Here is a 26,910-nt window from a genome sequence, read left to right on the forward strand (position 1 = left end):
ATAACATTATAGCAATGTCAATATTTATTTCCTTGACGTCTGTGCTCTGAACCAACTCAAGTCGAGGTGCATCCAAATATATAAAATCTAATCTGTTCAAAATGCGCAACACTCGCTTGTAGTGCAAAATATTTATCAGATTAAAAGATTGGCCGTCAAGCGATCTTCATCAGAATACCAAATTCTGATGAATACTTTGAAGACTTTTAAACTAATAAAAATATTTTGTACTACGAGCGAGTGTTGCGCTTTTGAACAGACTAGAATACAACTTTAATAGTAGGCTACTACAAGTTTGTCATAGGTTTAAATATGCAACAACGTAATCTACATTCCATTTCTCACACACACAGACACGCACCCCTCCTCCTCATATTTTGATTAAATGAGCAATACAAGCATACAGTAGCGGTTTGAAGGGGATATCGGATACGAATGACTGTAGAAATTGATTGCCATGAGAACACACCACTACCACACACAGTATCTGCTTCGGCGTTAATAAGTTATAACAATTATTTTCTTACCAGGTACCTGAAGTTGCAAAACAATTTCCCTCCATCTTTGTTCTTTCAATGAGCGATCATGATAGGAAATGCCACTTGTGTCAAAGAGACACAGGTGTTCCTGCCACATCTCCACCATCCTTTCCTCAATTTCGAGGCTCCACACCTTGCGGGGCACAACCTTTCTCTTCGTCGCTACTGTTGCTAGCTTGTCCTATTGGCTAATGGCAGGATTCGTCAATAAAAATCGGCCCATAGCCCCTCACACATTTCACGAATTGCTTTGTCGGGAGACTAAAGTTTTCTGACATGTTAGAAATTTGTCGGGATGTCTAAGAGCGTCGCAGAAGCCATTATCGGGGGCATCGTAGACCCTCTCACACTTAGACAATTTTGTCCCAGACAACCTCATTTTGTCCCAGATTTTAAGAAATTAGTAATTAGAATAAGTAAAAATCGTGCAGTGTAAGCCCGGCATAAGTGTCAATTTTCTAATGGGGTATAGCAGTGGTGAACAAACATTCATAATGTTTACAAAACAATCACTCAGAACTGAAACCTCTCCTCGTCACCCCTGCAATGCCAAACCTGCTTAATGACGTTGTACAAAGTTTACTGGGCGTTCGATTTTACATCAATACGTTGCATAATTAAAACACATTTTAAATGAAGACAAAACCAGAAACTTATATTGTGTATACATCTGCAGTGTAATAATAGTCCCACATTTAATTTAAATTTACTGTTCACTTATTAAATAAATTGCACGTCTCTGTTTATTGTGAATTTATGCATCAAAAGTGGCATCTTGAAATTAGAGGACCGAGCACAAGCTAATGATGTTGATGGTCTGGGCGGAGTTAAGTAACACAGAGGAAGGCAGGAGAGCAGCTGTGATGGATGCTGAAGCTGGATCTTGAGGTGAGTTTATGACCTCGTTATATGCGAGGCACACATGTCCGTTTTCATCCTTTTGGATCTCCACCATCACTAGCCTGCTCTCGCTCCTACCAGCGAGCCCAGCACTAGGCAATCCTGGCTTCTGCTTATCAGCATTCTCCCATCCCACTCCCTACTCTCTTTCTTGGGACAGTTTTTCACAATGTGACCTTCAGTCTCACATCTGAAACACTTCGAGTCGGAGGTTGCATAAATGACAATCACTGCCATCCACCTTAAACTTAAGCGTAATGTTAAGATCTTCATCAATGTTTTTTAAAATCATAAACTGCCTTCTGAATGAAATTACATGTTTCAGATGTGGTGACTTGCAGCCTACAGGGATTCTCTTCAGCCCAGACATGAGCTGCCCATAGCTAGCCAGCTCCCTCTCTATCACCTAATTTTTCAGGAAAGGGGGAACATTAGGAGAGGGTGATTTTCCTAGCGGGGACAGCTAAAAAAATTACTGGGAGAAAAGTGTTATTCACAACAATCCCCTTTTCTACAACCATAGATACTAGCTCAACTGTACCTATAAAAAACTGCAAAATCGACCCGTTCATGCGAGAAACTGATTTTACGTTGTCACAGCCGACTACCTCCCCAATAGCGAGCACACATTCCTCCAAAGGGATAAAACCCTCGGGGGAAACTTTTTGGGTTTCTAGTCATTTTTTCTCCGGAAAAAGCCGAGAAAACCATTCAATGGCCGAGTGGGAGCGACAGGAGCAGAGACAAGCCGAAAAAAAAGGGGCGTATCTCATAAATAGTCATACTTGCCCCTGGGATCAGATAGGGGCGGCCATAAGGAAACAAGCTGCCTGTGACTGCATCAGCACTCAGAGAATATCACAGACATTTGCAGAGCTTTTTTCAGATGTTCTAGTAATAAAATAATGACTTGGATCGCATTATTGAGGCGTTTGGTGATAAAACGAGTGATCAGGAGATGATTGAGCGGTATATACGACTATTATTATTATTTATTTCTTAGCATATGTGAAAGCTATAGCGAACGAAAGGGTGGGGTGGGGCTGGAGATGCCTAGTGAGTGCTTTGTTGATATGCAGGGCCTTTTAAACCCATTTGACTGTGGAAAAAAAAAATACTTTTAAACAGTGCGTCTAAAATTAACTGCGCGTGTGAAAATAAATTGGACCTGATGCACCTGACACGCACTTAATAAATGGACTGCAGAGGGTTAAACAATAAATGCAAAACAGTATAAAGACAAAAGAGAAAAAGACAGACAAACCTGCCAGCAGAGCTCACGCACACACCTCCACTCCACACAGCACGCAATCCGCCAGGCAAAACAAGTCGATCGATCGATCGATAGATAGATAGATAGATAGATAGATAGATAGATAGATAGATAGATAGATAGATAGATAGATAGATAGATAGATAGATCGATAGATAGATAGATTAAAAAACTACAAAAAAGTAGGGAAATGCAATTTTATTGTTTTTAACCCTAACTCTGTATTCCCTCCTACCCCCTTACAAGCAGTGGAAGGGGCAAGGCAACACAACTAACCATAGCCAGCCTTCATCAGTTAAGACGAACCTACAACTCTCTGCTAACACAGTCCTAAAATACAGAACATACTGTTATTACAGCCCAACTGTGACGGTAAGGCCATCCCTCCCATTAAACTGTATTCTGTTGCTCATCCAGTATGACACTGAAAAACTCTTGGTTGATCCGCGTTGTTGGTGCTGCCCTCTCAAAATGACATCACAGCACATTCCACTTACCTGTGTAAACACAGTTTGATAACCATGCACCTCATACACTTCCATTTTAGCAGGTGACAGTATCATCGTGTTACACATCTGTCGCATGGGTGTCCTGTTCTTAAAGTGCCCCCATTCCCCCTATCCATGTTACTATGAATGTTAATGATGGCCCATCACCCCTTCCTCCTTTGCAAAAGACTGTATTATGCCATTGAACATCTACAATTCCATACAACAGAAGGTTACACTATAAGAATGTCAGAGAGTGACCCTAAAACCCTTCCCTTGTACAAGTGCGAGCACCTTTTTTGAGTGAAAGGTATGCGACCAAGATGTCTGACTCTTTGATAGAAACAATTGAATTTATTTGAAGTCTTCCCACTAATGATGGGAGCCCAGCTCACAAGATTTAAATTTTTTGCAGGTATCAGACTTTTAAAGAGACTGTCACCCACACCTGTGAGCAGAAACTGACTCACAGAACAGAAACTGACCCAAGACTGTCACAGTTACTGGAAGCATGCCGATCTTTGGGAAACAAATTGAACATTTGTGAAACTGCAACAAATATTGAAATGACTGTAATGTGTTTTAGAAAATATTTTTAGCAGATCTGCACAGGCCTGTCGTGGTGTTCACAGAACCAGTCCAAGCTGAGCCTGGCGCAGAGTTCGAATCCTGTTGGGAATGTGCCGAGTTATTGGATGATTTAAACTAACCTGTATTGATTGAAATAATGATATACTCTTTGTCAATAATTATAATAATACTGTATATGTTCCTTTCAAAAAGATCTGCATACGCAGTAGAAAACAATGGACAGATGTGTGCAGTCTATGAAAGCACCTGCTGGAAGGAGTCAAACTTGACAGGCTCTTACCATAAGGCCTTGTGCACATTCCAGTTTTATGAGAAAAAGTAGCATCTTTACTTTCTTTGCTTCATGTCTCATATTAAAATCAACCCTAAAATTGGCAAAAAGGCCAGGTTGTCTTAACTTGCTTCAACTGGATTTTGTATGAACAGAGAAAGGGGTCAGACTTAATTCAGTAAAATAATATTAGCAACAGTTATACTGAAGTAACTGAATTAGAAATACATGTTATAAACTCATTTAAAGTTAAACTGTTATACAAATAACAGTATTATTGTTGAAAGAACATATTACAGTTAAAAACTAAAAGTTCAGTACTAGGAGACTGTCAGAATATTGTATTTGTACTGTGTTTTAAAGAATATAAAACCAGCATAAATAACATTGAAGCAAATTATGAACAGGTTACAATGATTTGAACTAAGAACACTGAACAAGTGGTGATGTTAGAAAAAAAGCTTGTCTATGTGCCTGTTATTAGTGCACATACACTCGTGGAAGTCTGTAACCTTGAAAGGAGGTTAAGTATTGCAAATTAGTAAAAAAAAAAAAAAAAAAAGGTTAACCCTTTTTAGACAGAACAATGTTTGAAACTAAAAAGACCAATTTGATTATGTTGTTACTAAGCAGAGGTTTTAAAAAAAAAAAAAAAAAATTCTGATCTAATAGAGTGACAAAACTCTCTGAAGAGAAATAATATGTTTTAAGTATTTTGATCTAATAAGAAACAGAACATTTAAACTAAAAAGTGTTTGCTTGTTAAGGCTCTACTGTAATACAAATACTGTAAAAGCAGGAGCGAGCATTTAATCAATTTAAGAATTAGTTCATTTTCTTTCTCCAACTAAACAAAAAAATATTTTAGACATTACAACATCCATTAAAGAATATAAATTTTTAGTTTATATAAAGGTTTTACTGCAATAAAAAACAGGAACGGTTGGAATATTAGGCAAAAAGTGTAAACTGTATTCAATAATTTTAGTACACAAAAAACCTACAGAAAAATAGCCTTGACCTTATCTGCTTGCAAGCAGAGCAGTGCTAGATATGGAAGGTTCTTTTTGGCAGTCAAAGTGAGATTTACTTGTAGTCCGCAGTTTTGAATCCAAGGTCTTTCTACAATAAGAAAACCTCATAGTAGAAGGGAGCATTCCACAAATTAGGGGAGGTGTGTCCAGTCACAGTTCTTATCAAATAAGTAGCGACTTTCTTTGGGAGAAAACTGATTTCATGTGATGAATTTGGAGAAGTGCTTACAATGGTGTTTCATATTAATCAAAACAATAATCTTGGCAAGTAAACAGGGTGTCTGAAACCTGCCTGAGCAGGCAACTTTTAGAAACAGAGAGAGGTCAGGCATAGTCCGAGAATGGAACAGTTAAATAAGGCTATTATTCTTAACATGTTTATTATAGTTTAAAATTGTAATGAAACTAATTGAACTGACCACTGCTTATTCAAAGGCAGTCTGTCAAATACTTGCACACATTTGTATATGAAGTTAAACTGACCCATTCACAACACACTTAAAAGGTAACATCACACTATGTAACACAATTTTTGTTCCTGGGTAGTAAGTGTTATTTCCTAATTGCTTATGCCTCAAAAGTATAGAAAATGGCTATTATTCCCCACAAACTTTGCTTTTGTGACCTGGACAGTGATATTTTGAAATTTACCTATTTCCAATGAGAAAACGGGCGAATTTGTGTCTTTTCGTCAGAAAAAAACAACATATGAATCCAAATTAACATGTATTTATACTAAAGTAATACAAAAATGACTACAGAAGATTTAGAATCGAGTAGTTTTTCGAGATTTACGATTATACTGTAAATCACTTTCACGAATCAGCCCCCAAATGTAGTCTCCCATCATGTTCTCGTTATACTGTCCTTGGTAGCGGCGTTCAAAGTCCAGTATATCCTGGTGGAAGCGCTCGCCTTGCTCCTCCGAGTACGCTCCCATGTTCTCCTTGAATTGATCAAGATGAGCATCAAGGATATGGACTTTGAGGGACATCCTACAGCCCATTGTGCCGTAGTTCTTCACCAGAGTCTCAACCAGCTCCACATAGTTTTCGGCCTTGTGATTGCCCAGGAAGCCCCGAACCACTGCGACAAAGCTGTTCCAAGCCGCTTTCTCCTTACTAGTGAGCTTCTTGGGGAATTCATTGCACTCCAGGATCTTCTTTATCTGTGGTCCGACGAAGACACCGGCTTTGACCTTTGCCTCAGACAGCTTAGGGAAGAAGTCTTGAAGGTACTTGAAGGCTGCCGACTCCTTATCTAGAGCTCTGACAAATTGTTTCATAAGGCCCAATTTGATGTGCAGTGGTGGCATCAGCACCTTCCGGGGGTCCACCAGTGGCTCCCACTTGACGTTGTTCCTCCCCACAGAGAACTCAGTCCGCTGTGGCCAGTCCCGCCTGTGGTAGTGCGCCTTGGTGTCCCTGCTGTCCCAAAGGCAAAGATAGCAGGGAAACTTGGTAAAACCACCTTGGAGACCCATCAGAATTGCCACCATTTTGAAGTCTCCTATGACCTTGATGCCATCTCAGAAAAATGCAGATATGTATCCACTTAGGCAGCTGGAACTAAACTGAACTGGTGGGCTTAAGGCCCCTGTATTTATACTACTATTTATATTACTGGAAAGTTCTAGAAGTTACTCCAAGTTTACTCAGCACTGAATCTATCTGGAATGTTCTGGAAAATAGGTAAATTTCAAAATATCGCTGTCCTGATCACAAAAGCAAAGTTTGTGGGGAATAATAGCCATTTTCTATACTTTTGAGGCATAAGCAATTAGGAAATAACACTTACTACCCAGGAACAAAAAAAAATAAAAATTTGTTACACAGTGTAATATGCGGCTAGGAGGGATATATATTTTGACCCACCTTAATATAATCAAATAGAGCTGGTGTTACATATTAAAAACACCTCATATATACACATATACTTGTATTATATTATAGCAAGGATTCTGTGAACTTTGGTCCACCTGACTTTTTAGAAAAAGGAGGAGTTGGAAAAAGAGAGCGATAAAATCATGTTTCAATGTTTTTTGGCAAGAAGTTATATTCAATCAGTTTTGAAAAAGGAGTTGAACAGATCCTTCTAGAGTGTTACATTAAAAGATAAGAAATGTCAAGGCCAAATGATGATTAGATTTACTTTGGACCTGATGTATTTAATGGAAGGAAAAATCCTATAAAAAAATCTACGTAAAACCCCAGTCAAGTATTGCGCGATTTGCTAACTGCAAGTTGTGTGGTCCATGCTCTGGGGATCTCTGAAAAAGTGATTGCTGTTTGGTCGTATTTACAAGTCTCTGCCTTTTGAAGATAGTTCTTATTTTTCAATATATCCTACACTACACTTCCATATACTGGAATGTAAGCATATATTAGAATTGAATATCTCTTATATTGATGCATTGCTATAAATAAGGTACAGAAATTATGTTTTAGTCTTAAGCGATTGATACATATTGAATGTTCTAGAATTTAGCGGTGGGCGTTTTTAGCTTTATGTATGCTAGCCTAAGGGCTAATCATATAATTAACCATATTTGTATTACTGTATTGAAGTATTAATCCTGTTAAACCTGTAAAAAGCACCAGATCGCCTGTACTGCTTATTAGCAGTTTTGCATGTACAGGTTGCTTAAACACAGTTTGTGCTCACCTATAATTGGGTCAAAATTATTGTATGATTATTTTATTTTTCCAGATTTTGGGAGATGCTCATGTAGCATTGCTGTGCAACACAAACAGCATAGGCCTGCCTTGCATGCAGCTGGTGTTGACACCTCACAAATAGAAACAGAATGGACCCGTTTCAAATGCTTCTTTACCGTACTTACAGGAAATTCACATGGGAGTTATAGGATAAGATAAAACAAACATAGGCCAGTCTGCACAATATATTACACATTTGGGCTTATAAAGTAGCATAAACAACCTTCTTTCAGCACAAAGTAACTACCCTAGTGTAACTAATGAAATAGTTTAACCCTTAGTGTGTCAGGCGCGTCTGGTCCAATTTATTTTCACACACGCAGTTTATTTTAGACGCACTGTTTAAAAGTATTTTTTTCCCACAGTAAAACAGGTTTAAAAGGCACTGCATATCAACAGGACACTCAGTACTGCATCTCCAGCACCGCCCAACCCCTTGTTCGCTATATTTTTAAAATGCCTCTTAATAGTACATACCGATAAATCATCTCTTGATCACTCGTTTTCTCACCAAACTCCTCAATAATGCAATCCAAGTCGTTATTTTATTACTATAACATCTAAAAAAAAAGCTCTGCAAATGTCTGCGATATTCTTTCAGCGCTGGATGCGGAAGCAGCTATCTTGTTTGTTTATGTCCGTGTTATCGGGTCTATAAGTATTCATGAGATACGCCCTTTTTTTTCGGCTTCTCTCGGCTCCTATCGGTCTCACTCGGCCATTGAATGGTTTTCTCGGCTTTTTCCCGGAGAAAAAACGACTAGAGACCCGTTTTTTGCATCTTTGATGATGTCGGACAGGGTCCGACATTGGACCGGAAAGGGAAAATTGCGATGTCGGACCAGGTCAGACATAGGACCGCAAAGGGTTAAGTGTCTTATACTGATAAATCAAAATAGGTATATAGTACATTTAGTGTTTCCGGTTTATTCCTGAAATTTTTTGGTAAATTTCGGATTTACAGGTCGGTTTTTACTGATTTTTATCTATTCAATATTTTCCCGGTACTACTTTCTAGGAAACACGATATTTTGTTCAAAATGTTGTTTTATTTCGACTCCGACATTGTAATAAGCAGCCCTGCACTGTATCCTAAATACAGCAGACGTTTAGACGTCAGATGATCAAATAACATTCAAAACGTGGTTCTCTGTCACTTCACAAATACATTATCACCCGATTATGTTGGCGTAGTCTTCTTTGTTCAAGACTGAATAGTCGTAGTCTTCTTTGTTCAAGACCGAATAGATTCAATTCATTTAGCCTGTCTGCATAAGACATGCCTTTTAAGCCCGGGATAATTCTGGTTGCTCTTCTTTGCACTCTTTCTAGAGCAGCAATATCCTTTTTGTAACGAGGTGACCAGAACTGAACACAATATTCTAGGTGAGGTCTTACTAATGCATTGTAAAGTTTTAACATTACTTCCCTTGATTTAAATTCAACACTTCTCACAATATATCCGAGCATCTTGTTGGCCTTTTTTATAGCTTCCCCACATTGTCTAGATGAAGACATTTCTGAGTCAACATAAACTCCTAGGGCTTTTTCATAGTTCCCTTCTTCAATTTCAGTATCTCCCATATGATATTTATAATGCACATTTTTATTGCCTGCATGCAATACTTTACACTTTTCTCTATTAAATGTCATTTGCCATGTGTCTGCCCAGTTCTGAATGCTGTCTAGATCATTTTGAATGACCTTTGCTGCTGCAACAGTGTTTGCCACTCCTCCTATTTTTGTGTTGTCTGCAAATTTAACAAGTTTGCTTACTATACCAGAATCTAAATCATTAATGTAGATTAGGAATAGCAGAGGACCTAATACTGATCCCTGTGGTACACCACTGGTTACCTCGCTCCATTTTGAGGTTTCTCCTCTTATCATTACTTTCTGTTTTCTACTTGTTATCCACTCCCTAATCCATGTGCATTCATTTCCTTGAATCCCTACTGCGTTCAGTTTGAGAATTAATCTTTTATGCAGGACTTTGTCAAAAGCTTTCTGGGAAAAAAAAAAAAAAAAAAATTGTGCTGATGTTGTGCATACCTTCTGTAGATACTATTTCCGTCAGCATAGCGATTACCCAAATGTTCGCAAAGTACCAGATAACAGAAAAACGTGGCTTTAACTTGCACAGATTGTGCTTCATCATACATGCCAGGCATAGGCACCGACTTTTGAAATTCCCGAGGGGGGGGCTGAGTTAGCTGTCATACATACCTGGTAACTGTTAATATGCACACAAGTTGGAGAAGTCTCGCACAGCTCACCTGACAATTTACCGAACACGAATGTCTGCAAACAGCAGTGCTGGAGACCTGGCACAACGCACCGGAACAGAGTTCCTGCACTTTTATTGGTAGATGGAATGGAGTTCCCACACTTTTTGAAACCTTTTAAAAATAAATAGAAATATTTTCCAGCAAACTATGTTTGAATTTGACCACACACACATGTGAAAATGTATCAAAGAATATCGCCATCGCCTCTGGACGCTGAGACAGCAAAACTCATGTGGAATGCGGTTAGACTCAGTCAACTTCTGTGCGTGCTCATTGGAAGAGACAGTAACTGTGCGGATTGTACTGTATGTGCATGTTTGTTATATAAATTCATGAATACTTTTTATTTTTAGTTAACATGTTTGAAACACTAGTCTTACCATATAATAAAGTTAAGAAAAGTAACTGACCAGACCACTGATTTTATATACACTATTCAGAAATTACAAAAGCAAATGTAAAAAGAAAAAACATAAGAAAATATTATGTATTTATCTTTTACTCATTATATACTGTGGGAAGAGGGATATGATTTTTGTTTCTATGCTAGTATGTGCTGACCGCGATTTACACGTAGTCGCTTCCACAAATGCTTCAAGTTCAAGTTCTTATCTGCATGTGCCGGGTCCGAGGTTTTGTGCCTAATTGTTAGGAGCTACATGCAGATCTTTGTCTAGGCATGTTATATAATCTTCAATTTTGAACTTTTTTTTTTTTTTATTCACTAAAAACATTTCACGTTGTACGAAGAGATAAGACAGTTAAAATATTAAATTAATTTATTGAGAAGAAATGCAAGTTACAAAATTACAGGTGGAACCCGAGTTACCTTCATTTGGAATTTAAACTTGTGCAGAAGCTATTCAGATAGACATGTTTCTGTATTATCACTGATTTAATTTCAAGTCAAACTGTCAATCTTCGTTGTTTTGGGGGAAATATCCACACAAATGTAAGCGCAAAACTAGGACCAACAGCACTCTGGAATACTGCCTGCTGTTTTGAGAATAGTATTGAAACGTGTTTTCAGTACTGAATTCAGTTTATAGTTTTTCCTTTTTTTTTTAATGTTTTAAAAAAATGTGAAAGCAATGAATGTGCATACAAATAAAACAGCAGTGCTTCACTTGTTTGACTCAGTTTTACATTTATTATACTTGTAAATAACGCTTCAGTACTGCTGTCAGATGCGCTTTGCAGAGTGACGTTATAGGGGCTATCAGAAAAATACTCATTTTTAAATAAACCTTTAAAGTCCAATACATGTACGTGTATTGCTGTTTTTGTAAACATCTGAACAGTCATTAATACAAACCATTGCTATGTTCCCCAGCTGTTCGGATGAACGGACTAGCGTTTCCATTTTTATAGCTTCTTAATTGGTGATTACAAAAAGTGAGCTACAACTTGCATTCCGTGTGGTCCTAGTGTCCCACATTCAACAACTTCATCAACATCCTCCCAAAATACCAGGGGGGGCTAAGCCAGTAGTCGGCACCTATGATGCCAGGGACATTAAACTTAATCAGAAACCAGAACTGCTAAGCATCATATTCCACATGTAAAGTGTGTATACAGAGATTCTCCACCCCCCACCGATTTGTACCGATGTTTCAATTAAAAACTATTTTTTTTTACTAATTTTATCCCTATTTTTTCTTTTTTTTTTTTTTTTTTTTTTTAAATTTAGTCGTTGCCAATTAGTTTTTATTATTTTCTCCCCAATTTGAAATGCCCAATTATTTTTTAGGCTCAGCTCACCGCTACCACCCCTGCGCTGACTTGGGAGGGGCGAAGATGAACACACGCTGTCCTCCGAAGCGTGTGCCGTCAGCCGCCCGCTTCTTTACACACTGCGAACTCACCGTGCAGCCGCCTCAGAGCTACAGCGTCGGAGGACAACGCAGCTCTGGGCAGCTTACAGGCAAGCCCGCAGGTGCCCGGCCAGACTACAGGGGTCGCTGGTGCGCGGTGAGACGAGGACACCCTGGCCGACCTAACCCTCCCTCCCCCTGGGCGACGCTCGGCCAATTGAGCGCCGCCCCCTGGAAGCTCCCGTCCACGGTCGGCTGTGGAATAGCCTGGACTCGAACTCGCGACGTCCAGGCTATAGAGCGCATCCTGCACTCTAGATAGTGAATTTTATCCCTATTTCAATATATGTAAAATAAACTCAGAAGAATTCCCAGAAAAAAGTTTTAAAGATAAAAACCAAAAATGCGGAACATTAAGTATATTAGATTAGTTTAGTGGTCTGTTGGTTTGAGTAGAGTTATCTTTCCTGACTTATACAGGACGGCAGTGTTAACAGAGATGTTGTAAAATATTTTTAAAACTGTATGGGATGGTACTGTCAAATCATAATGAGTGTCATTTGTTTATTTTTTATAGCATTAAAGGCTTGCTGCTAATGAATCTCAGTTGGGAAATTGTGAATAGAGCTCTGAGACTTAAGTGTCCCGATGTTTTATCTCTGAGTGACATGGTCCTTTCGATACCTAGAAGCTCAGTGGAGGCAGAACAAGGAATTTCCTAAATTAAGTTAGTGAAGAATGACTTGGAGTATGCTTAGTGACAGGCACTTCTCTGATCTACTGTTGGTACAGCTTGAGAGTTCAGCCATTTCTGAGTTTGACCCCAGATGTCATCTACATGTGGAACAGCAGCACCAAAACCAGAAGGCCCACATACGTAGATGACACACAGTTTGAGTTAATTAATGAAGAGGAGGATGGAGACTGTGTGGAGCTTGCTGCTCAGTTTGTACCTGATGATGGAGACTGTGTGGAGCTTGCTGCTCGTTCTATACCTGAGAATGACTGATCTGCTGATAAACAGTTATTAAACCCAATGAATGTTTCTGGGAATGAGCAGTAATGTTTATTGTAAACCATTTACATTTTTTTTTTAAATCTATATTTATAACTGTTTGTTTTTTAGGAAAATCAGACTTAAACCTAAAATTGTTGTTGATTCTGACTTAGGCACTTCACATAAGGACTAGTAAGTTTAGATCAGGACTAGTACCATAACATTGTTAGTTTCCAACCCTGCTTACATAAATACATTACTTAAAACTAGTAAACATGCTAGAAATGGAGCTGCAAGAAATGAGACAGCAACAGGAGCTTGAGGAGCTGGCACACCCACAATTCATGCAATTCATGGAAGTCAGCACCCTTAGCAGACTGAAAACCACCAGGGAAATGGAAGAGGGTCAAAACAGCTGGGTTCAGGTAGGCAGAAGCAGGGAAAAAAAAAAGAAACTTCGTCAAACACAACCACCAGAAATCAAAACAAACATCCAACAAATTTAAGCCACTTCAAAATTTAGATGATCAACACCAACATCAAGGGAACGAAAGGAACAACATCCAGGACCCTATAAACAGTGCTGGCCAGGCAGCAACAAGAAGGGAGGTCATGATTATTGAGAAACACAGCAAGTTCAGTTCGCAGTTTGGATCCCCTTACTACAACATACTACAACAGGAGACAACCCGGTAGTAGTCGTCCACATCGGTACAAACAACATTGGAAGAGACAGACCAAGATCCCTGCAAAACAAATTCAGAGAGCTAGGAAGGAAATTAAAAGACAAGACCAAAACTGTGGTATTTTCTGGAATACTGCTGGCACCTTGCAAAGGAGCATAAGGACAGCTGGAAATACATAATCAAAATGAATGGCTGAAATCGTGGTGCACACAGGAAGGCTTCATCTTTCTTTAACTTTGGAGCACATTCTACAACAAGGACTATCTAGAAAATGTGGGATAGACTGCACTTAAAGAAAGGATCGTTGAGGAGGTTCAAAAGCATTTAAAACAGGCAAGGAAGGGGGGAGAAAACAACAAAAAAACAGAAGGGAGACCACATCAAAACAAGGGCAACAACTCAGGTAAGACAACTATTAAATGTATTTATCTAATGCTAAAAGTCTCAGAAACAAAATGTTAGAACTTGAAGCTACTGCACTAACAAGTAACTACGATGTGATAGGTGTTACAGAAACTTGGTTGTCTGAGAGTGATGGAGACGAATATAATATTAGTGGGTACACACTGTATAGGAAAGACAGGCAGGACAGAAGAGGCGGAGGGGTAGCGCTATACATAAGAAATAGTCTTGAAGCTCAGGTGTTAAATCTGGATGAAGAAAATGCCGAATCAATATGGGTCAGAATAATGGACAAAAATTCAAAAGGGCATTATAGGAGCATGCTCTAGACCACCAAATTTTCCCCAATGTCTGCTTCCTAATGCAATTGTCAAGGCACCGACTAGAGGGCATGTCTTGATTTAATCTTTTCAAATAATGAAGACAGAATAACTAAAACAGAGGTCAAGAACCATTGGCAAATTCAGACCACAACATGGTCTCATTTGAAGTGATTTTTAAAACCCCAAAAGTAATGACTAAAGCTAAGGCTTACAATTTTTGAAAAGCAAACTATGAAGGTATGAAACAGAGACTAACAGAAGTAGATTGGAGTAAAATAGAGAAAACATCCACAGAAAAAGAATGGCTGTTTTTTAAAAATGTAATACTAGAGGCACAAAACAATTACATCCCAAAAGTAGACAAATCTAAATCTAAAACAAAATGGCCAAAATGGTTTAATAGATCAATTAAAAAAATATTCAGCGAAAAAAGGCACTTTACAGAGCATTTAAAAGGAACCAAAAACAAAGTACACAGGAAGAGTACTTGGAACTGCAAACACAAGTCAAAAAGGAAGTTAGAAAGGCCAAGAGAGAGATAGAAATCAATATTGCTAAGGGGGCTAAAACCAATTCCAAAATGTTTTTCCAATATTATAACAGCAAGAGAACATTCCAAAGAGGAGGTTAAATGTCTAAGAGATACAAATGGCAAAATCAAATATTAAGTGATTACTTTTCACAGGTTTTTACAAAGGAGGACACGGACAACATGCCCGACATGTCGATCTGTTCCTATCCAATTTTAACTTTAGCATAACAGAGGCAGAAGTGTTAAAGGGACTAGGAGCTCTTAAAATAAACAAATCCCGGGGCCAGATGAGATCCTCCCAATAGTACTCAATGAAATGAAAGAAGTTATTTACAAACCGCTAACCAAGATCATGCAACAGTCTCTTGACACAGGGGTTGTACCGACAGACTGGAAAATAGCAAACGTAATACCGATCCACAAAAAGGGAGACAAAACCGAACCAGGTAACTACAGACCAATAAGCCTGACTTCTATTATATGGAAATTGTTGGAAAACATGGATCGAGAATTGATTAGCAGTTTGCTACGCATGTGGACTGGCAGAGCTATACTGGTGTTCTTTTCTGAAAAGAGACTAATATTGCAGATAGCAGACTGTTTGGTTCAAATTGCATGTACTGCTAACAACTGATAAGAGACCTTGCGTCTACAAGCTTCTTGTCCAACATTGACTGCAAGCTAACAAGATAACAATGCTGTGGACCAGAAGGGGCCAGGCTCTAAGACTTTTGGGAATACAAAGCATAAAGGAGCTAAAAGGCTCCCAGGGAATGCCATTGGACCCAAAGGTTCACAGGGAGAATAAGAGAATGCCACTGGACTCAAAGGGTCTCAGGCAAAACGGAGAGATAGGAACAAGGAAGATGACAAAAACCAGATGTATGGACCTTTTTGGGGCACCACCAGGGGTCTGAAGAATGCACTGAGTTCAGAGGTCGTCACACTAGATTACACACAGACACACATAATTAAATATATGGTAACAGAATAATGTGTTGTACCTTTTCTATTGGTTAAGTGGCAGAGTAAGAGGAGGAGAGAGACACCTATGCAGAAGGGTATTTAATGTTATGTAAAAGATTTAACAACTGGTAATCGGTTCTATACTTGGACTGGTTTCCCTCCATGTATGAAATAAACTAAACACTGATTAAGAAATGGCGTCTGTGCAGTTTCTTAAGAAACATCGATACTCACGTTTTAAGTTACATCAGAAATTACAATAAGTTCCAAAATGGAAAATTACCTATATGGTAACAATATCCTGGGAGACAGTCAGCATGGTTTTAGGAAAGGGAGATCGTGTCTAACTAACCTACTTGACTTTTTTGAGGATGCAACATTGAAAATGTCCGACATCATCAAAAAGATGTTAAACACAGGTCTCTAGCCATTTTTTCTCTGGAAAAAGCAGAGAAAACCATTCAATGGCCGAGTGAGACCAATAGGAGCAGCAAAAAAAAAAAAAAAAAAAAAAAACGTACCTCATGAATACAGATAGCCCCGGCACCACATAGATAACACGGACATAAACAAACAAGATAGCTGCTTCTGCATCCAGCGCTCAAAGAATATCAGACATTTGCAGAGCTTTTTTTAGATGTTGTTAGTTATAGTAATAAAATAATGACTTGGATCGCATTATTGAGGAGTTTGGTGATAAAACAAGTGATCAGGACATGATTTAATCAGTATGCACTACTATGAAGAGGTATGTGAAAAACACAGCAAACGAGCGGTGGGGCGGGGCTGGAGATGCAGTACTGAGTGTCCTGTTGATATGCAGTGCCTTTTAAACCTGTTTTACTGTGAAAAAAAATACTTAAAACAGCGCATCTAAAATAAACTGCGTGTGTGAACATAAGTTGGACCTGACGCTCCGGAGATGTGCTGAATAAATGGACCGCTAAGGGTTAATAGAGAATAGTGTAAGGTACTGCACGCAGGCAATAGAAATCTGCATTTTAAATCATATGGGAGATACTGAAATTGAAGAAGGAATCTATGAAAAAGACCTAGGAGTTTATGTTGACTCAAATGTCTTCATCTAGACAATATGGGGAAGCTATAAAAAAAGCCAACAAGATGCTGGATATATTGTGAAAAGTGTTGAATTTAAAATCAAGGGAAGTAATGTTAAAACTTTACAATGCATTAGTAAGACCTCATCTAGAATAATGTGTTCAATTCTGGTCACCTCGCTTCAAAAATTGTATTGTTGCTCTAGAAAGAGTGCAAAGAAGAGCAACCAGAATTATCCCGGGTTTAAAAGGCATGTCATATGCAGACAGGCTCAAAGAATGTATTGACAATGTCGACCAAAGGGCCTTTTTCGACCTGAAAAAAGAAACAAGGACCAGGGGCCACAAATGGAGATTAGATAAAAGGGGCAAAAAGGTGAACAGATAATAGGAGGCACTTTTTTACACAGAGAATTGTGAGGGTCTGGAACCAACTACCTAGTAATGTCGTTGAAGCTGACACCCTGGGATCCTTCAAGAAGCTGCTTGATGAGATTCTGGGATCAATAAGCTACTACAACCAAACGAACAAGATGGGTCGAATGGCCTCCTCTCATTTGTAAACTTTCTTATGTTCTTAAATACCAATCCACTATACGTGATATTAAGATCAATGAATACTATTTAGCTTAGATTAAAAAAATTATAAAGACTTCAAGGTTGACCTTAACCAATGCTCTGCACAGCAGAGGAAACAGTTGGAAATTAAGAGAAGACACTTCTTCACCCAGTTGTAAGGGTATGGAATGGTTTGCCTAGTTGTGCTGTTGAAATAGAAACCCTTTATGGACAAAATTGACAGTTTTGAGATCAGCTACTAGGAACTGGACGAGCATAGATGGGCTGAATGGCCACCTCTCATTCGTAAATTTTCTAGTGCCTTATGTTATGTAATGCTTAGTATTAACCACCTTACCTGCTCTCTGATATTTGCTTGATCCAGTGTATAATTAAGTGCAGTTTTGGCGGCTTTATAGGGTTCCCAAGCTTCCAGTAAATTAACTGTGATTCCCATGTAGATACTAATAACCTGAAATATATATATAAAAAAAAAAAAAAAAAAAAAAGGATTAACCAATGAGTAGCTATTGGAAATGAATAACATTTTCTTCAATGAGAGACACCCATAGGACATTTTTTGAAAATGGTATGCCTGGACAAGCTGCAGGCTTTTTTACATTCAATATAGCTCTAATGCTGAACTGAACAAAACATTAGAAAACGTGGATGTGTTAAATATTCTAAACAAATTAAATTACATATTTTAACTAGAATCTGAAGAACAGAGCAGATGAGTAGGAACATTGGTTGACAGCAGGTCAGTGAGGTGGCCAGTATTTAGACTAGTCCATGAAGGACCTTGAAACTGAAATTAAGGGCTGTGTTCAAAAATTTGGTAGATTGGAGATTATTTTTGTTTGCCAGGAAGTAGATGAATTAAAGAAACTGGATACTGCATGCCAATGCTGTTGGAGTAGCACTTTATTAGGCTTTATTTATTTATTTTTTTATTTAGAATCTCCAATTATTTAATAATTTTCTCCTAATTTGGAATGCCCAATTATTATTTTTCTCCTTCACCATGGCGATTCCCCACACAGCTCAGGGCCCCGAGGCTCAGTGGGCGTCCTCCAATCCCATGAGCCAATCAGCGTCATTATACACCCAGGAACTTGAGCAGGTCAAAAAAACAAAGTAGAGAATGTGCTTCATTACATATAAAGAAAAAAAACCCAGAAATTTACAAATTCTCAAAGTGGAGAACCCTTTTTGTTTTCTATGTAAGAATGACACAGCACTCAGTGAGAAGCACCTCTCTACTGGCCTCTGGAGGACAAAGACCAGCTCACTCGGCATGTAGGGGTTGCTGCAGAGCAGTGAGGAGAAACAGTCTAAGCCAACCCCAGGAGCGCCAAAGCGGCGTCCCCATGGAATCCCCAGCGAAAACCGGTTGTCTCGCACAACCAGGATACGAACTTGCAATCTCTGGTTGTACAACGCCCTGACAGCGCACAGCACTGCTTTTATCAGGTGACCCATTCGGGGACCCCTATTAGGCTGCCTTTGTGTAAAAAGGGTCTCGGGTAATAAAAACATAAGTATTATTAAATTAAACGGAAACCTAATATTTAGTTTACAGAGATGCATGGATGAAAGTGGCCAATGACTATTTTGACAAACTCCTGGGGCAAATCCTTAATAGAGAATAAAACAAACTAAACTAACAATTACCTAGCCTATATTTAATTAATCATTTTTTTTTGTAGTATCCAAACCACCCAGCATCATCTGTTGTAATCACACCACTGCTAACGGTGAAAGGCAGACTGTGGTGGGTCAAACCAATGTTGGTGTAGGGGCCGTTTTATTGTGTGTTTTTATTTATTTAATTTTAATGTTGGACTTATGGAGTCTTTTTTTAATTTGAAATCGTTTAGGCAAAACCATAACAAAACCTAGAATAATAGTGTGTTTACACGGAGCAAATAAAAAAAAAAAGGAGGGGCAAAATATATCGTTTGCCTCCCCTGTGCTCTATGGGTTAAGTGCCTATGGTCTCAATCAAGTTACAGTTCAACAGGAGAAAGATATACTAAAAAGGTCACAAGTCATCAAGTATGTGCAAAAGCATAACAGACCACGTCCCCCCACACAGATTTTATTGGTATTTCTACACGAATCATAGGAATGGACCTGGAGAAGCCAGTTTGATGGAATTCCGTCTACAGACGGTGCACTTTCACCCATGGAGATGCCAACTTCTGAAAGAAGAAAATAGTAGCATGTGCTGAGTATTGCGAGGCAGACTTCGACAGACTTTTTTTTTTTTTTAATTTGTAATTCTATTTATTCTGGATTTAAATATTAGCAATGAAGTGTTTTAGGATCTCGTAACTGCTATGAAACCTGGACAAATATTCAGGCACAGACAGTTTTACATATCTGGGCATAAAAACTTATAAAATGCTGCCATCAGTTAGGTAAGGAAACTTTCGTAGTCTGTTGTCTAAAACACAGTTGGATCTGGACAGGTGGTCACTGCTTCAGCTTACCCTTCACGGTAGAATATCTGTGATTTCTAATGAATATGTTGCTACCTATTACTTTCTTGTTCTCCATGTTACTTCTATCACTTCCCCCCCAAACATATTACTAAGATTAATTAATTGTGCTCAAATTTATCTGGAATGGCAAAAACTCCAGAATTTGTTTAATCACTTTGCAGTGCTCTAAATATGCTGGGGGGCTGAACTCAGGGCTATGAAGATGTGGTTTCATAAAGAAACTCTGGTTTCTTGGCGTCCCATTGAGACTATTTTAGTTCAACCGTACCGTTTGCAGGATCTCCTGTTTTCTGGCTTAATTTACATTTTTTTCGATTCGCATGGGCACTATTAATGCCAATACATTGCAAACACAGAATAAAGTTAACATTTTTTTGTATGCCTAATGTACTGCACGCACAATCACCTATCTGGCGTAATGAGGCTGTGTTAACAAGGCTGTGTGGTCCAGTGGTGAAAGAAAAGTGCTTGTAACCAGGAGGTCCCCAGTTCAAATCCCACCTCAGCCACTGACTCATTGTGTGACCCTGAGCAAGTCACTTAACCTTCCTTGTGCACCGTCTTTCAGGTGAGATGTAATTGTAAGTGACTCTGCATCTGATGCATAGTTCGCACACCCTAGTCTGTAAGTCACCTAGGAAAAAGGTGTCTGCTAAATAAACAAATAATAAAAATAATAATGCCTTTCTATTAACTGACTCACACTGACAAACTGACTTGTTTATTCTCCTTGGTCAACACTAATGATATCTAATGACTCTGGCCTCCGTTTTCAAGATTTGCAAGAATACTCTCTTCCGGGCTTTTCTTTCTTTCTGTAGTTCGGGCTACGCTCATCCCTTTGTGCATATGGGGTTCCCTGGGATGCCCATTTACATCCTCACCCACTGGTAAATCTTTTATAGCTCTCCCCCCATGGTAGGGATGGTTTCATTTATATATGATAAACTTGTATCCCACAATATTAAGACCCTTCCAATCATTACCATTAGGGATAGGGAGTTGAGCAAACTTGCTGTCAACCCTGACTGGGATACTATGTGGAAGAATATTTTTATATCATCTATAAAATGGCTCACAGATTCTGACTACCAGGAGATTAGATAAAGGGGCATTCAGAACAGAAAATAGGAGGCACTTTCTTTACAGAGAGAATTGTGGGGGTCTGGAACCAACTCCCCAGTAATGTTGTTGAAGCTGACACCCTGGGATCCTTCAAGAAGCTGCTTGATGAGATTCTGGGATCAATAAGCTACTAACAACCAAACGAGTAAGATGGGCCAAATGGCCTCCTCTCGTTTGTAAACTTTATGTTCTTATGAAAGTGGAACAGCCTACATCGATTTAATTATTCTACTATACATTAACACAGTTTCACTTTGTTCTCCATATGGACACATTACCTCAGAATATTGTAAATGTACTATCATGTATTTTGTTTAAATAAAAAAGTGTACTGAATTAGGCATACAATTTATTAAAAAATAAGCAAGTCTCTAGTCGCCCACCCAGGGAAGCCAAAAATGTAGTGAAACACATACATACATAGATATATATATACACATACACACACACCTCTATATATATATATATATATATATATATATATATATATATATATATATATATATATATATATATATATATATATATATATATATATATATATATATATATAATTTCATTATATGATACATGTACTTATATAAGCTGATAATCATAAGTGAATTAACGGACATAAATTGATATCGTCATTGAGACCCGAAGGTTCCAATGTATTCAAAGTAAGAATCAAATGTGCTTCTCTTCGTAACAGAATGTTAACCTCATTCCCCCCTCTAGCTCATTCTCCCCTCTAGTTGTTTGAAAGCTTTGAAACAACTGAACTTGAATAAAGACATTACTATTAAACCAGCAGATAAAGGGGGAGCGATCATTGTGATGGCTACAGTAGCCTATAGAACAGAAGTACTTTCCCAATTGAACAATACTCAATTCTATACTCTCTTAGATAGTGACCCTGTTTCTAAATTTAAAGAGAAAGTAGACTGGATGTTAGATCAATATTTGGAAAGGGGCTGGCTTAATAAATCTGAATATGAATTTCTAAAAGAAGACTACCCTATATGCCCAGCATTCTACTGTCTCCCAAAAATACATAAAAATTCAACTAACCCTCCGGGAAGACCAATTGTGTCTGGTATAGGCTCTATAATAGAACCCCTATGCCAATATATTGATTTTTATTTACAACCACTTGTGCAGGAACTACCTTCACATCTCTCTGACACATGTGATGTTTTAAATTGCATTAAGGAGAAGAGAGTGGAAGAGAATCATATTCTTGTGTCTTTGGATGTGACTAGTTTGTATACCAACATCCCACATACAGGTGGAATTGAAGCTGTGAAATTTTACTTAAACTCTAGATCCAGGGAACAAACCCCTCCTTCTGAATTGATATTAGATTTATTGCATTTTTGTCTAAACTCAAATTACTTTGTATATGAAGGCAAATATTATTTACAAACTAGAGGAACTGCTATGGGAGCAACTTTTGTCCCAAGCTATGCAAACCTGTATATGGGATGTTGGGAGGAACATTTTATCTTGAATGAATGCTTTTGTACCATATATCACCTCGTGGAAACGATATATGGACGATATATTATTAAATTTGGTCTGGTTCTAAAATACAACTTGAACAATTTGTGGAATACATTAACTCAGCTGATGACAATTTACAATTGAAATGTGATTCAGATATGTATAAAATTCATTTTTTAGATTTGGAAATATACAAACACAACAATAAGCTACATTCTACTCTTTTCAATAATCCAACAGATTGAAATTCGTTGCTAATTGTCAATAGCCAAAATCCACATTCCTTAATAAATAATATACCGAGAGGACAATTATTAAGCGTGAAACGAAATTGCAGCACAGAGGATCAAGTTGTTGTTAAAACTGATGAAATGTGCTCCAAATTTAGAATACGAGGTTATAAAATCATTACTTCAAAAGAAAACAAAAGATTGTGACAAGTCTAATATGATTTGTTTTTCAACTGAATTTAATTACATAGCAAATGACATTCAAAGGATAATTTACAAACATTGGCACATCCTAAAATGCGATCACTCTTTGAGAGAAGTAATTCAAGAAAATCCACCTTGTGTCACATTTAAACGTGCTAAGAATTTAAGAGATATCTTGGTACATTCCTTTAGTCCTAAAGTAGAACATCCTTGAACTTGGCTTTCAAATAAACCTCCTAATGGTAATTACAAATGCGGACACTGCGTACATTGTTCGAACACCACGAATACAAAATATTTTCCCCATCCAAGATCAGGTAAAAAAATCAAGATTAAAGGGTTTATAAATTGTAACACTACTGGGGTTATTTATATGTTAACTTGCCCGTGTGGTCTGGTCTATATTGGACAAACTAAAAGAAGTTTGAAAATACGGATTGCAGAACATAAAGCAGCTATTCAGAATCAGAATAAAGATTATGCTATGGCAAAGCATTACATAAAAGCTGGACATGGATCTTCTCCGCACTCACTGAGATTTGTGGGTGTGGAGAAGATCAACGTACCAGCTAGAGGGGGGAATGAGGTTAACATTCTGTTACGCAGAGAAGCACATTGGATTCTTACCTTGAATACATTGGAACCTTCGGGTCTCAATGACTATATCAATTTATGTCCATTAATCTAACAACATGTATTTAGTAGTTAATCAGATTGATCTATAGTTTTTATAAGATGTGAAGTGCCTTTATCATGATGTAATTATAATCACCTGTTGAAAATAATGACTTATTAACTGACCATTGGCTAAATGACTTGACTGGGTACTAATTGTTAAACTATTGATATAAGGTGTGGTCTCGGCTTTTAAGTCTTTAAAATGTTGGAAACATAGGTGTTTTACAATGTTCTGATGAAGACAAACTGTCGAAACGCGTTAACATTATAGCTTGCTGACTTTTGTAATATGAAAATAAAAATACTTTTATTGACAAATTGAGTGAAGAGCCGGATTTATCCAAGGGAGTTGCTGTTTCTCTCTTTTTCTGTGGTTTTCTAAAGTTAGGTTTTATATATTTATATATATATATATATATATATATATATATATATATATATATATATATATATATATATATATATATATATATACACACATACATACACACACACACCTTATGAGTTCTGCATCATGTAGAAGCAGAAATCCCTTGACAATAAAAATCGACATTCACACAACGTATATGTGTAGTATGTGTGAATAGTATACAGATGTGTGAATAGTATACAGTTCATTGATTTCTTAGTCAAACGATTACAACGACCACAACATTACTAGCATACATGGCTAATATTAATTCTGGTTGATCACAAAAGTGTATACTTTGCATTAGTATTTAATACTTGTTTCTCGTTGTAATCAATCATATTTTATGTCAAAATGCACAAGAATTAATTCAACTTCCCATTCAGAATAGAACCAACATTCCAATAACTAATTTATCAAATTAGTTTTACCGTGTTAATTTAGTTTAGGTGTGATCTACCAAACTGATAATATATGTTATCAATATTTTACAGTCATTTTCCCAATTTCAGACCTTGTTCCAGTATTTTTTAATTAAACATCGACCCGTTTTGATTGGATCGTTGAATTCATGAGTGGTGTTTAACGTCACGCAACGTGCTTGGAGAATAAACATGAACTTTCTCAAACAAGTTTAAACAGTGTTGATTACATCCAGCAATAACCTGATTTGACTGCACTGTCCGCTACAAAAGCAAAAACCTTTTTTTATAGGAAAGTTGAATGTGTTTTTATTTAAAAAGATGTAGTGCCCCAAAAGTTGTTACCATATAAGCTCATGTTGAAAATAGCCCTGGGAAACTGGGTTAGGACAGGTATTTTAATTGCCCAAGTGAAAGCAATATTAACATGTTTTGAGTGGAAAACTTTTGTTAAATGTATGTTCTTTTTAGTAGTAGATTTACACTAGTCTATTGCAAAGAGGCCTGACTAATAGATGCATTAATTAGTAACAAGCTTAATTGTGTCAATGATTAGGGTCATCAGAAAACCTGGAATGGCTCAAATTGCTATGAAATGGGTGCCTTATTTCCATCCTTGAATTGCCAATTTGTAAAGGGTGTTCAGACTACATTTCAGTTTCTTTCTGAATGGTGGTTGCAGTCTGACGCAAAACACTACACCATGCTGTTTACTAGCTATACTTTGATTTATATTAAAATATGACCTCTTACTATACTATACAGATGTTTTAAAACGCACCAATTACTTTTACTCACCTGTTTGTTTGGAACCACCTAGCAACAAATCACCGTGGACGTGACATCACACTAAAGAAGCGTATTGATTTAAAGTGTGAACGGCTACATTGCAAAGCAAGGCAACAGACCTAGTTCAACATAATTAGCTGAACTGTGAAAAAAGCTTTGTTTTATTTATTTTTTTTGGTTAAGGTGGAATTTCAAGTTGTGTTGGTAAAGTTCAACTACTAAAATCACGGAATCCATGACTTAATCCCAGCTTTACCAATAAGCTGGCAAGTAAACATATGATTGATAATGATAGCAATGCAACATTTGCACAGCAGTTTCTGAAGGACCCCCAAACTGCTTACTAAGCAACCCAGCTCACAGCTTTTAGTACGTCAATTAAAATGCCACAATAAACGGTCAGTGAAATACAGTATTAACAATTCATTAAAAAAATATTTATTTAATAAAAATCAGTTTTATACCCCTTCGACGTAGCGCCGTAGCAGAACCTCCAAAACAGTAGCTGCTACAGCCAAATCGTAGCCGTTAGCATCTGAGTTTAGATGCAAGCAAAGATTGGGTGCAAGGGGAAGGTGCTGCTGTGTTTGTGTTTCTTCTCTCTCTGGTTACGTACCAACCAGCCAAGTTAGAAAAAAAGTTGAGAAAAACTGCTTTTGGAGGACATTCGAAAACTTGTCTGAATGTATCTTTCAGAGCACCAGCAGGGAGATAGTAAATATAAGTAGGCCACATTGGGGTAGCAAATGAAACCTCCCAGACAGGTATGAACAGAACCGCTGAAAGGTTTATTCCTGCTGGACAAGATGAGTGTACGGCTATCAGAAGCTACAGTATACATCAAGTAAAATGTCATCAAAATCCTAAATTGTTAGTAATGAACCCATTTTATTTTATATATTTGGGATTATGGTTGGACTTCCTCAGACTTGACATTTATAAAAAACATACAAACTACAGCTATATGACCAAGACAAACCATGAATTACCTACCCAGTTATCAGGGAAATACTTATCCACAATCTCCCTCATCTTGGCTTGTTGAGTGTGGAGAATAGAAGGTGTGAAAAACAGGATAACATACAGCATGGCAGCTTGGTTGGCAAGCGCAGTGCTGCGGTGTTCTGGCAAAGGATAAGCTGAAACCTAAAATAAATAAAAAATAACAATTGTCATTACTAGTGACAAACATTACTTCAAATCTCAGGACAGGGGTGTCAACCTTATGAAAGGTCATATTGTAAGTTTAATATTTTATTTGATGGCTACAAAAAAAACCACAACAAGCGCCAACGCACTAGCCACAGCCTTGGGGGGGGGGGGGGGGCAGCAGATAAAGCTTTCCTGGGGGCTGGATTTAGCAGAAATGCTTTCACGTTTTTTCATTTCTTGCCTGATTATAGATGTCATCTGAGCGCAGACGGCCTATCACCATACTGATGAAGGTCTCGCTGATAGGCACCCTCTGGAAGTAACTTTCAGGATAGTTTGGAGGACGTTTGGCTCCTGGCTGACTTGAATACCCTGTGCTGCGTAACAGCTTGCAGATATCATCCAGATTGGAGTCTGCAGAAGAGCGAGCAGCACTGCAAGAAAGAAAGGAATCAAAATACTTCCAAATCTCTCT

The 26,910-nt window shown here is 37.8% G+C and overlaps 1 protein-coding gene across 4 annotated transcripts in view; it reads right to left on the reverse strand.

Moving 5' to 3' along the window:
- Positions 1 to 26,910, reverse strand: part of washc5 (WASH complex subunit 5) — a 152,007-nt gene that overhangs the window by 100,482 nt on the left and 24,615 nt on the right. For 3 of the 4 annotated variants that reach the window (XM_034058882.3, XM_059013716.1, XM_034058883.3), the window contains exons 6-8: positions 26,677 to 26,869; positions 26,277 to 26,429; positions 17,796 to 17,909 (exon numbers count right to left, since the gene is read on the reverse strand). In XM_034058882.3, the coding sequence (XP_033914773.1) occupies positions 17,796 to 17,909; positions 26,277 to 26,429; positions 26,677 to 26,869 (460 nt within the window). The remainder of the gene's footprint in view (positions 1 to 17,795; positions 17,910 to 26,276; positions 26,430 to 26,676; positions 26,870 to 26,910) is intronic. The other variant, XM_059013731.1, reaches the window with a different exon arrangement.

Source organism: Acipenser ruthenus, chromosome 3, assembly GCF_902713425.1.
Source record: "Acipenser ruthenus chromosome 3, fAciRut3.2 maternal haplotype, whole genome shotgun sequence".
Classification (NCBI taxonomy): Eukaryota; Metazoa; Chordata; class Actinopteri; order Acipenseriformes; family Acipenseridae; genus Acipenser; species Acipenser ruthenus.